Below are 12147 nucleotides of genomic sequence, written 5' to 3' on the forward strand. Positions count from 1 at the left end.
GGGTAAGACAAAGAGCTGAGTGAGGACTAAAAACAAGTGCGCCATAGAAGTTGCGCGGAGACCCTCAACAGCACTTCGTCCCTGAAGGAAGGTCAAGGTCCAAGATATAAAGTGATTCTCCCACAGGGTCTCCATTTCCACCCACGTAGGTAGAGCTATAGAGCCTGGGCGTATCAATTCGATGGCCTTAACTGCACCTGACTGCTGAGGTGCTAACGCTTTGGTGGGGGTGCAGAGCAAGTAAGCAAAGACATGCAAATCTAGAGAAGCTAATATTGCCAGATTTCTGGAGTATAGTATGATCTACCTAATAATTAGAAGGCTTAAAGCTGAAGATTAGACTGTAAGGATGATGCTGGCCTTAAAAAAACAAAACAAAAAAAAACAAAAGCAAAACTGCTATGAAATAAAGTGAAGACAGATATAAGAAGACCAGAAGACACAGAAAATGGGAAGGTTTTTGGGTATCGTAAGGAGGACTGTGCAAATAAAATACCAAATGTTTCTTACAATCAACGTAATTAGGATGTTCTCTTAAAATATTTTTATACAGCTTTTCCGCTTCGTGAAATTCACACATAGCCTCATATAGTCTGGCGAGGTTATAGGACGTTGTTACAGAGATAGCATTGTAGTAATGCTCATCATGTTCAGCTTCTGCTTTTGCACGATCCAGTGATGCCAAAAAATATTTCTAAAGTATAAAAAGAAAAAAGAATGAAGCATTCCAGAATATTCTTAAAGTAAACCTCCAGAATATTCTTAAAAGGAAACCTTCTGGCTGAACTCAACTCAAACTCAGAGTAACTATATACCTTTGCTTCTCCCAGGTTTCCCAGCCTGAAGTGCAAAGCACCCACGTTATTCAATATCTCTGGTGGGACATCAGCCTGTACTTTCTCTTGCAGAATGCGTGTAGCTGTACCATACGCTGACAGTGCACCCTTTGCAAGGAGAGAGAAAATGGATAAAAGCATTAAGAGAATGAGCTCTGTATGCTCTTATGAAAAGCACGCAATTTACCCAGTGTATATTAAGAAATACCTGTATATCTGTCTGTTCTAGAATTTGGGCTAGCTCAATCCATGCCTCTACATCATCAGGATACTGTTCTGTGACTTTTTTTAGATGCCCCTGAAAACCAGCAGAAAACAATTATGCCTCTTTGTGGACACACAGACTGTTTAAAGGGAGGGAAAAAAAAAAACCAAAATCAAAACAGTAAAGGTATTAACCTTAATACTAAAAAGATATAATGGACTGGAAAAGAAACTATCCCAAACATCTGCACAATTTGGTCACAAAAAATTGTATTAGTTACCTTCGTTACTGTATTTTCCTGTAGAACATAACACCTTATGTGTACATATTTTCTTAAGCTTAAAGTCTTAGAGAAACAGAAACTACTACATCAACATGGGAAACTAGTTTAACAGTGATGTCTGTGATTCTTTGCATTTATTTACCTAACATGAGATTTTAAAAACCCTTTCATTCAAAAAAAAAAAAAAAAATAACAACACTGTCATTCCATATAAGCTAAGATAAATATTTTCTGGAAATCACTAGCTAATTTGCTGTCTTCAGGAAATCACTGGCTAATTTACCATCTTCAGAGAATTTTAACATATATAGGAAGAATTCTGCCCTTTTCATACTACTAAATACAAGCACAAGGCTGGGGCTCCCCTAAGTTCCTGGACTTGCTTTAGCTAGAGCCCAGTAGGAGCCTCAGTTCTGTCCAGAAGTGGTGACTCTCCAGAGTTCAGAGGATCTCTCTCATGACAGCCAATATTAAATATTCTACATCTACAGCCAAGTAATCCTGAGTTTCATGCAACACAAGATACAGTCTGATTTTCAAGCTCTACTCTTGTATGTAAAAGTACGATGCTGGCAGAAGCAAACCTCACCTTCGCAATGTCCCGTTTCTCCTGATCTTCTGAAGCCGCATAAAGAGATCCAAGGATTTTCATAGTCTCATAATTGTTAGGATAGGCTTTCAAAACTTTTTCAAAGCATTGTGATGCATTCTCTTTGTCCCCTCGATAAATGTACATTTGACCCAACCCAAAAAATGGAAGTACAAAAGAAGATGAAGCAAACTGAGTGGCCTGGTAATAATACTGGAAAGCTTGATCATAATCTTCCTGTTAAAAAGAAGTGAATAAATGACAGGTAGTATATTCACAGGTAAGCTTTGTATAAACTTTTATAAGATACATTTTTAACTGTAATCTCAAAGGAGGCTTTTAAGAACTACCCTACCTGTACATGAAAAGACCTAGCCAGCTGATAACAACTCTCTGCCTGCATTGCTTCAACTTCTGTATTATGGAAAGCATGAAGAGCCAAGTGTTGTACTTTACCATAGTCCTGAAAAAAAGGAAGTTAAATGAAATTTAAAAACCTACATTATTTATGGCAAAGTGATTTATTATTTAAATAATGATAGCTTGAAAGACATCAAAGCTTTAGCCATAGCACTGACTAAATTATGACATTTAGTTTTAGTGGTTATTGTTTTGTTTTACCTCTATCTCATATTTTAAAGCATGGATGGCTATGGGGGATTGGGTGGGATGACACCCAAACCAAAAAAAGACCAACCAAAAAACCCCACATCTAAAACCCCAAATGCATTCAGGACACAAAGGCCACCTTGAATAAAGAAATAAGTGTACCTTTTTCTGGCTTTCTTGAAAAACATTTACACACAACTTACACTTGTCCACCTGGATTAACAGTTCCATATTAGACACCACTTTGCCTGATGAAATGAGACTGAATCTAACAACAGAATCCTTGCTGTTCAGAGTTATCAAGTATCTAACTATAAAATTCCACAGACTTTTTACCTTCTTGAAGAAGAAGTGATTAGCCAAGTGATTCAACACCATTGGATTACTGGGATCAATTGTGTAAGCCCTAGAGAGGAGTTGAACACCATTCTTGATGGAATCAGCCTAAATAAAACATTGACAGGTATTAGCATCTCAATAGCTGTATCTTATTAAGATCTTCAAAATTATTCTTCAATCTGCACTGCTGCAAATCTGACAAAACCTTGCTGGGCTCACAGAAAAAGTAAATTCAGCTATTAGCTTTTCTCCCTGCAGCTTACGGATGGAAAATGGAAAATTAAGCCACTACACAGGGATGCAAAAAAGCAGAACAGGGAAAAATAAAATGCAACCTTTAATCTTGGTGTCCTTTGACATTTCACACTCACACCCCGAAATCCTTCTTTCTACTGTCCAATGTTCCTAGCTCCTGTTTGGTGTCAGTTTCAACCTTATACACAATTCATTCAACAGTGAAATGAAAATACTCACATACTTGAATTCTAAACAAGAATTTCAGACGCTGAATTAAGAGCTATTAGAACTTAAGTTCTAATTGAAAATGGCAGAAGTTTGTGGTATTTACACAGGGATATCATTACATCAACTTAGCCTTTTCTGAAGAAATCTAAAAAAAAATTTTCCATGGATACAAATTTGACCTACCAACAAGTTCAAACCCATGACTGATAAAATAATTGCCATTTATTTGGAACACCCATAAAATCTGTATCACGAGCATGTCAACTTAAATCTGTATTTATTTCTTAACAGAACCACCACAAATAGTATCTAATAATCATGTAACACCTGTGCTTTACTTTGCAATTATTATCAGCAGAAAGCTATCTTATTGAACAGATCAGGTTTTATGAGGTTGAGACATCAGATGAAGTAGAACAGGCAGCGAAAAAACACAGTACAAGTTGTGAAAATACAAGCAGAAAGGCACAGATGATACATTTCTTACAAAGAACACAAAACATATTTGGGTGGCTCAGCTTTTAATCACAGCTTTTGAAAGCTTAAGGTGAGTGTGCTCATTCCTTGACTTCAGTCAAAAGAACTTCAGGAAAAAAAAAAGGAAGGAAGATACCAGGTTTCATTAGTTTCTCACCCATAAAATTACTTACTAAAATCTGACCTAAGAATATTTTTGGTTGTCTTTGTAGTTTTACGAAAGAAAACTCTCATACCCATATATTTTGGAATTCTTGATGTAAGTCTTCACAGTTGGTTTTTTTCCCACCCCCCTGTGAAGCAATGAACTAAGTATTTTCAGACAGTCTGTGCTAATAGAAGACCTCCCTAGGGATGTATGTGTTCTACAGATAGCTTAACGCTAAAGTTTAGTGACACACAATTATTTATATGTATTTCTTTTATTACTTAAAAGTCCCATCCTCCACTGGTAACTTCCTTTGCGCAGATTAACCATCTCAGATCTTATGATCCCAACTAAGATAAATGAGCATATGTATTTTAGTAGTGACACAACATCTGGAGAGGTAGGATCACCACTTTGTTGTGGTTTCATCAGCCTAGTTATAGTTTTTTCTTGCCTACTCCCTGTTTTACCATGTGGCATACATGCCAATGTAGCTTGCAAACATCTTTAACACTTGTTTGAAAGCTTATGTTCCTTAAAGCCCAGGACTAACCCCCTGGGACTATATCTCAGGAGTGATATTTTGAAATCAGCACTTCTGGATTTTTTTTTTTCCAGTGACATGAATTCACACAGATATCTCACCAGGGACTTTCATTATTTTAATTAATATTGTTAACCTAGCACTGCTTTTCTTAACACCTCTACAAGAAACAGAGTTTAAGATTTTAACAATAGAAGAAAGCTATTCAGAATGTGGTGTTCACATAACAAGTATATACCTGTATCATCATTCAGTAGTGACACAGACTTAAAATGATTTAACCACAAAAGTTATTGCCCCATTTAAAACATGGACTAAATTTCAAAAGGATAAAAAGTTTGCTTTTTCAGATAAGAAGTAAACCGAGTATGGATTCTTGTTAAACCAGACACACCTCTTTATTATTGAGTTCCAGAACAGCCAGTCCAACCAAAGCCCCAACGCATTTTGAATTCAGTTCCAGAGCCCTGCTGAATGCTAAGCGAGCTTTTTCCAACTTGTTCAGTTTCACGAAGCAGTGGCCCATACCTAATCGAACCTCAGCTAGAGAACAAAATTACACCATTAAGAATTCCAAAATTTCACCTTTAAGACTTTCTTTTACATTCCGGTCATCAATTAAAGTAAAAGCAGAATTTGTAGTATTTCTTTAAAACTGATAAATCCATCTAACTACTTGCTGGTTTTAAAGGCAGCCTCCCACACTTGGCAGCAAAACTTACTTTAACAGATTAGTAAGACTTTATTTCTTCATCCACCCCAGAACACTGGCCTAGTATCTCCAAAAGACACTAAGTAAATAAAAAACTGCTATTATGGAAATTTATTTAAAAGTTAAATAAAGACATTAAAAAAATGCCAGATCAAAGAACTGGAAATTTCTTAGGCAGGGTAAGTTCACCCAAGACTAGACAGCCTTCAGAAATCACAGACAAGTAAGTTAGCTCATATGATCAACTGATTCACTGCTAACAAAATGCTGTTTATCATCCTCTAACTTCCATGATCAAATTGACTAATACAGAGAATTTACATCATACTGCCCTTTCAGATTGCCTGTGAACTAAGAATGCAGGCATTTATGAACAGCAATGTGTGTCTGTGTGAAAAAGGGGAGTAAATCAGAGAATCATAGATTAGTTAGGGTTGGAAAGGACCTTAAGATCATCCATTTCCAACCCCCTGCCATGGGCAGGGACACCACACACTGAACCATGTCACCCAAGACTCCGTTCAACTTGGCCTTCAACACTGCCAGGGATGGAGCATTCACAATTTCCTTGGGCAACCTGTTCCAGTGCCTCACCACCCTCACAGTAAAGAGCTTCTTCCTTATATCTAACCTAAAGTAAGGCTTGCATTTCTAAATGCACTGTTGTAGCAATGATTCTTGCACTAAACCAGGCTATAGAGTACACATCAACTTTGAATAAATTTTTTTTCAGATGGGTTATGGCTAAGTATACCATATCTCTCAAGAGACTTTAGGATATTTATTATTCTAATACAAATATCCTGAACTAGTATCTTCAAATCACATGCAACACTTTTACAGCCATTACTAATAGCTTTCCCAGATTTTTGCATTAAGAAAAATCATACAACACCAGGAAGGTCACATCATGTACTATAAGCAGAATTTTAATTTTCCTCTCTTGTTTCACTATTAATGCTAACATGCCATTTTCTTAACCCTTATTCCAAGAGCTCAGAGACAGATTCTGCAAAAGTCTTGAACAGGTCAGTTCCCTCCAAATTTTTACTTCTCTTACATACATCTTCTCATTTTCAAATAATTATTTTCAAAAGGTAATAATTAGAAAAAATGAAAAGTATTGGGGGTTGGGTCTTTTTTTGACAGCCTAGGTATTTGAATTAGGAGGACTTGAGTTAGTTTGCAAGCACAGCAAATACTTCCACTCACAAATACTTTCTGTGTTACCTGGGCAACCTGGATTGGTACGCAATGCTTTCTTGTAGTAGGCGAGGGCTCCTCTATAATCCTTCTTGTTGAAAGAAATGCATGCTTTACCTGTAAATAACATACCAGTTACAAATAAATCAGAACTATAAACAAAGCAGTTATAAATCAGAAGCTCATAAGTATTAAAGTTGTACTGTGCTGATTTTCAAAAGTTACAGTTAAAACCAGAAAATTCAGACAACTACAACTTATTATTTATGACGATGTCAAGCATATGGAAAAAAAAATTTAAAAAAATCAAACATGGGAACATACTGATTTACTAAATTTACTTTTTCATGGGTTTCTGCAGAAACTTAATTCTTTCCTGGTCCAGAGGAAAGACACATACTAAAACTAGATTAATTAATGAAGAAATTAAAATCCATGCGTTACAGCCCATCACTACTGTTATCATCACCTTCAACAGAATCTACAGCTTCGCTTGCACCATCAGGGAAATACAAGTAGTTGGACTGGATATATATCCATGGGTCTCAGAAGATGCTAGCTAACAGTATATTTTTTCCTAGCTCTTCCACCTACATATACTCCCCAAGTTTAAATCTCTGTCATGTGTTTCTGGTCAAAAGTGCACACTTCTTGATCACATTCTCATCTCACATACGTACTCTTCTTAAGCACATGTTTCATTCCAAAACTGGAGAGACCAAGCCTTTACACAAATGCCCACAAACTCATACCGAGAAGGGCGGGAATATTATTTGGAGACTGGTTGAGCACGAAGTGGAACTGTGCATCAGCTTGGTCCATCTTATCTCCTTCAAGCAGACAAAAGCAGGCTCTTCCCAACAAGTGATTCTAGATAAGAAAAAAAATTCTGACACATTTATCTTTGTAAAATATGAAGAATTGGACTACCTGAAATATTCACTGGCTATGCCATAATGTTTTCTATGATTAATTTATTTTTTTTACACCAGGAAGAAAAATAAAACAAAAAGGGTCTTTATCATCCACTTCTAAAGTTCACGTTGTTATCAAGATAGTAGCAACCAATCCTTCCTCCCCAACCAACCAAAGTTGACTGACATAGTTTATCAGGTGTCCCAAGCTAGAGATAATTATTCCTGGTGGCACTGCACACATTTCAGATACTTAAAAGTTTTGCTTATATATGCTACACTAACAGACTTTAAAGCCTAAGCAGTTTCTATTTTCCCTTTAGTGAATCAATACTTGTTTTCTTTACAATCACTAGGTAATTTAAAAATATGTATTTTTAAACTGACTTTGGTTTTTACCTGATCATACATGATAATTTTGTCAGCCATAGTATACAACAAGGTAGCTTGTGTGATGAGCTCCTTCTTATTATCTTTGTTCTTCTCCTTCCGAGCCTGCTGTACATAGTACGCTGCCAGAGTATCCAGACATGTCATTTGATCTTTTTCATGGTCTCTGTAGTCCAAGTTACCATCTATGCGTGCAGCTTCCAACAGCTTCACAAAGTCTTCTGTTTTTCCTTGTTTGTAGTATTCCAGCTATAAAACAAATAGTTTTATCAGACAATACTACCCCAGAGAGTAAGTAATATATCAAGTTGATGCTTTAGGTGCTACACAGATTCTTTTTCCAAAATGTAGAAATAAATCAGACATAAATGTAGGGATAAATCAGACATAAACATATGGATAATTATACAAAGGCATTCTGATACCACAAAATATTTTCCTGTCATCATCCCAACTTCGTATTTTTACATTAAAACACAAGTCTTACAGCTATTTATAAGTGAAGAATGAACTGGTTTTCCTCTGAACTTCTTTGACTTTTTGCATATTTCACCATATATATGGTATAGATACTGCACCCTCCTCTTTTATGAAGTGCAAAATCAAAGGCACAAACCAGAAAACTATGGGTTGAGGGGAAAAAAAAAAAAAAAAACACATAAAAAAAATCAAACTTAAAAATCAGGTCTCGAGCAGCATTATTTCAAGAAAAAAATGGTGAAATTAAAACCTTTATATTCATATGCCAAATCCAAAATATCTGGCCTAGAACAAGTGGCTGATAACTCCATTCAGTTCCTGTAGAGTTCAGTTATCCCTGGTCATAACAGTAAGCAAGTGGAAATTATTATTTGATTATTTGAATATAATATTTAAATATATAATTTGTATATATACTAACCGCTAAGGCAATCCATATGTGCAGTTGAGTGTGTTCCTGTTTCAGTATACTTATAACTTCATCACCCTCAGGTAACTGATCGAAGTCAAGCTCAATAACCTAGAACCAAACAATACAGATTTTCTTCTTACAAAGCATTTGCAATCATAGAGCTCAAAGTAAGCTGGACATTTCACAGCACAAACCAAATAATTATTTGTGTTTAAACAAGGTTATGGACAAAGAAGGAAGTGATAATGTATTGTATTCTGTACAAACAAAAGTGATGGCTTTTCACAAATGTCAGAGAAAAGACGGCTCCATGTTTAGAATACTAGTTGGAGAGAATAAGCAGAAATGCTTTCATATTAGTCATCTACATTACAATTTAATTTTACAGCATTGAAGAGGTGCAATTGTACCCAGGCTTGTACCCCAATTACCAGTGCAGGGACTCTTTCTACACAGACTGGATTAGAGCAATCCAGTTCATAAGGGCTTATAGTTTTGACTATGTAAAACTTCAGAGCACCAGCACAAATATTTCTGCTACTATTGGATCTCCTGTTTCACAGATGATGTTTTTAAATTTGGGCAACTCTCATTCACAATCTAAAATAATTATTAATGAGACATACATATCACCAAGACAGCAAATAAATACAGAAGTTAAAAAGGGATGTAAAAAAAAAAAAATTATAGCAATCTGTAGCCATTAATTCAGAACTTCAGCATCCAAGTATCCCCAGCCATAACTTGAACAGCAGCACCAAGATCAACCATTCATGTTGACACAACACAGAAATTTCTGTCACAGAAGAAAAAGCCCTCCAACATGTAGCCTCCAGAGAGCAAAGTACCTTTCTGAGACTTAACTCAATGGAAGTTATATGGAAATTTGTCAGAGTATGGACACTTATGTTCACAAAAATATATTCTTCAACTTAGAGGCAGTATGTTTCATGACCTTATTCAGCTATAGTATTAATTTAGTACCTGCTATGGAATGATTTAACTTCAAACTTTGTAATACCCTATGAATTTCCAAATATTTCTCTTAAGTGTTTTTAAACTTGGCTTGTGACAATCTACCTTAACTAAAGAAAAATAAATTTCTAAACCCACACTGAAGTAACTTTATAGAGTAGATCAACTGTCCTACCTGTGCCTATATGCTGATTTAGGAACACGCACACTATTTACAACTTAGCGCAGTCAGGAAAATCAGCATTTAAAGAACTAGGGAGAGAATTTATCTGGATAAGGCCACCATACACAAGCCCAAACTTAAGATTAGACACTGTTTCCAGCAAGGCCATCATTCCTGAGGGTTGCATATGCTTTAAGTACATATCATCGGAGAAGAGGCTGTCCCTTCCTCACCGACGTGTGGTACCAAAAGATTCCGGATAGACTGCCTGCCCCCCGCGGCTCTCCGCCACCTGCAAGGCACCAGGCAAGAACAGAGAGATGACTGCTAGCAGATAGTAGACACCAGATGAACCGCGGTTTCGATTTCTCTCCGCAAAGCAATACACCTGTTTGAAGCAACTTCTTCCGCTCAGGGAAGGGAGCGACCGTCTCCCTCGAGCCCGAGACCCAACTAGAAAAGAAAGCGACTACAGCCTGCGCCCCGTCACGCAGCACACAGCGCGCCCTTTCCTTCCCCTCCTCGGGTCCAGGCCGCGCTACCGCCACCCGCCAGTCCCCGACTCGCCTCATCGGTGTCCCGGAGAGGGATCTCAATAGATCCCCGCGACATGATGGCGACTCCACTACCCTCCGAGCCGCCTGCCAGCCGCAGCAACCACGCGCGCACTTCCCCTCACAAGCACCGATTGACCCGGACGTGTTCGGGCCAAGGCGGTGGGGGTTGGGGGGGAAGGCTCCGCCCCCCGAGGCGCAAAAAGCCAATCGCAGCGAGCCTCGAAGGTCGCTTTGGTCCCCTGCGCGCGGGGGGTTCTGTTGCTACGGCAACGGCCGCCTCGTGGCCGCCCCTCAGCAACGAACCGGGCTGCTGGCGAGAGCGTTGTGTTTGGAGGAGTGAGGCCCCTGCTTAAAGCGGGAATAGGCTCCTCAGGATGGAGCGAGGGCTTCCCGGGGACTTGCAGGCAGGTATTAGTCCCGCTAATTTCTACATATAGATCACTTACCTACAGAAATATATATAATACCCAGAAATAATGCTGTGCGTTTACACGCTCATAAATTGAATAGATTTACACCTGGTTGCTCTCTGGTCTTCATAAACATGACTCCCTCAGGCTATGCCTCATCTCATGTCATTTTAAAATCGTTAAAGATTTCCAACTAAGTGCATTAAAATGTGTGAATTTTCCCTGTCTTCATAGAAAACCAAACAGTGTGTAAATCTAAATACTTATCTGACTAACTTAAGTGGTGTGAAATTGTTATTATATATTTGCAAGTTTTTTAGCCACAGTTTGGCTGCCACCTCTTTTCAAATTATCTAATTTATTTTTTTAATTAAAAATACCGAATCTGATAAAATTCTGAATCGTGAACATGGGCCCTGATCCTGGAACTTGTTTTCTGCGAGGCCTTCAGCCATGTGTAGCTGCATGAGTAAAGAAGGAATTATAAAATGAGATTCCTAAATTATTTCTTCCAATGATTATGGCAGATGCACTGATGTATTTGAATAAAACACAGTGCACGCAGTAACATACAACCAATCTTAGTTATCTTTGCAGCTGTACTAAAGGAAAAAAAAAAAAAAGAGTAAGACTAAAAGATCCTCTGGCACATTTCTACTAAGAAGATTTAGAAAAACCCCACATCTGTGATGTATTAGTTAAAAAGCCTATTAAACTGTAAAACAAACTTCATTTTGTCCTACAGCTAATCATCCACAGAATACTGAATTTGGACTGAACTGGTAGCCATAACTATAAAGCATTAAATTACTAAATTTTATTTTAAAAATTAATTATGGATTGCTATGTTACTATATATTATAATAGTAATGACTAGCGTACTTGCAATGTCACCTGTTCTCTGAAGTCAAAGCAAGTAGTATTTTTTAATTATTTAACTTTTTGAATCTCAATTTATTATTTTTCTTCATGCACTAATTACTCTGAACTAAGTTATCTGGTCCAATGAAGTGTAACTAGTACTTCCTTTACTCATATAAGTCTTGGAGTAGGTATGTGCTGTAAATACCTTTTGTAGGGAAACTTTTGCCACTGAGAGGAAGGCAGGATGACATTAAAATTAATAGGAGTCAAAGAGTACATTTCTTTCATTAAAAACATGCCAAAAACAACATTATGCAGAACAAGAGGCTAATTAATAGAGTTCCTAAGCCTGCTTTTCTTATTTATAGACAGATTTTTTACAAACAAACTACTTTTTTTGATATTTTAATTATTGTTGAAGCAATTTGAATGGAAAAGGCAGTCTGTTCCTTAGGTTTGTTCATCAGTTAGTGTCTGTAGTAAACTGGCTTTCCTCATAGGGAAAAAAAGAAAAACAAAACTAAAGCCAAACAAACCCAAACCCCAAAACCCACCAAAACCCCCTAGTTTAA

At 37.2% G+C, this 12147-nt stretch overlaps 1 protein-coding gene across 17 annotated transcripts in view; it reads right to left on the reverse strand.

The window, feature by feature from the left end:
• Positions 1-10431, reverse strand: part of CTR9 (CTR9 homolog, Paf1/RNA polymerase II complex component) — a 37573-nt gene extending 27142 nt beyond the window's left edge. For all 17 annotated transcript variants that reach the window (XR_013956814.1, XR_013956815.1, XR_013956816.1 and 14 more), the window contains exons 1-12: positions 10312-10431; positions 8616-8714; positions 7724-7963; positions 7163-7280; positions 6438-6527; positions 4890-5038; positions 2859-2966; positions 2269-2376; positions 1914-2150; positions 1045-1134; positions 816-944; positions 511-694 (exon numbers count right to left, since the gene is read on the reverse strand). Coding sequence is in view for 2 of the 17 variants with exons in the window: in XM_080617651.1 (XP_080473777.1) it covers positions 511-694; positions 816-944; positions 1045-1134; positions 1914-2150; positions 2269-2376; positions 2859-2966; positions 4890-5038; positions 6438-6527; positions 7163-7280; positions 7724-7963; positions 8616-8714; positions 10312-10356 (1597 nt within the window). In the remaining 15 variants the exon portion in view is untranslated. The remainder of the gene's footprint in view (positions 1-510; positions 695-815; positions 945-1044; positions 1135-1913; positions 2151-2268; positions 2377-2858; positions 2967-4889; positions 5039-6437; positions 6528-7162; positions 7281-7723; positions 7964-8615; positions 8715-10311) is intronic.
• Between the last annotated feature and the right edge of the window lie 1716 nt (positions 10432-12147).

The sequence above is a fragment of the Psittacula echo genome, assembly GCF_963264785.1.
Source record: "Psittacula echo genome assembly, chromosome: 5".
NCBI lineage: Eukaryota > Metazoa > Chordata > Aves > Psittaciformes > Psittacidae > Psittacula > Psittacula echo.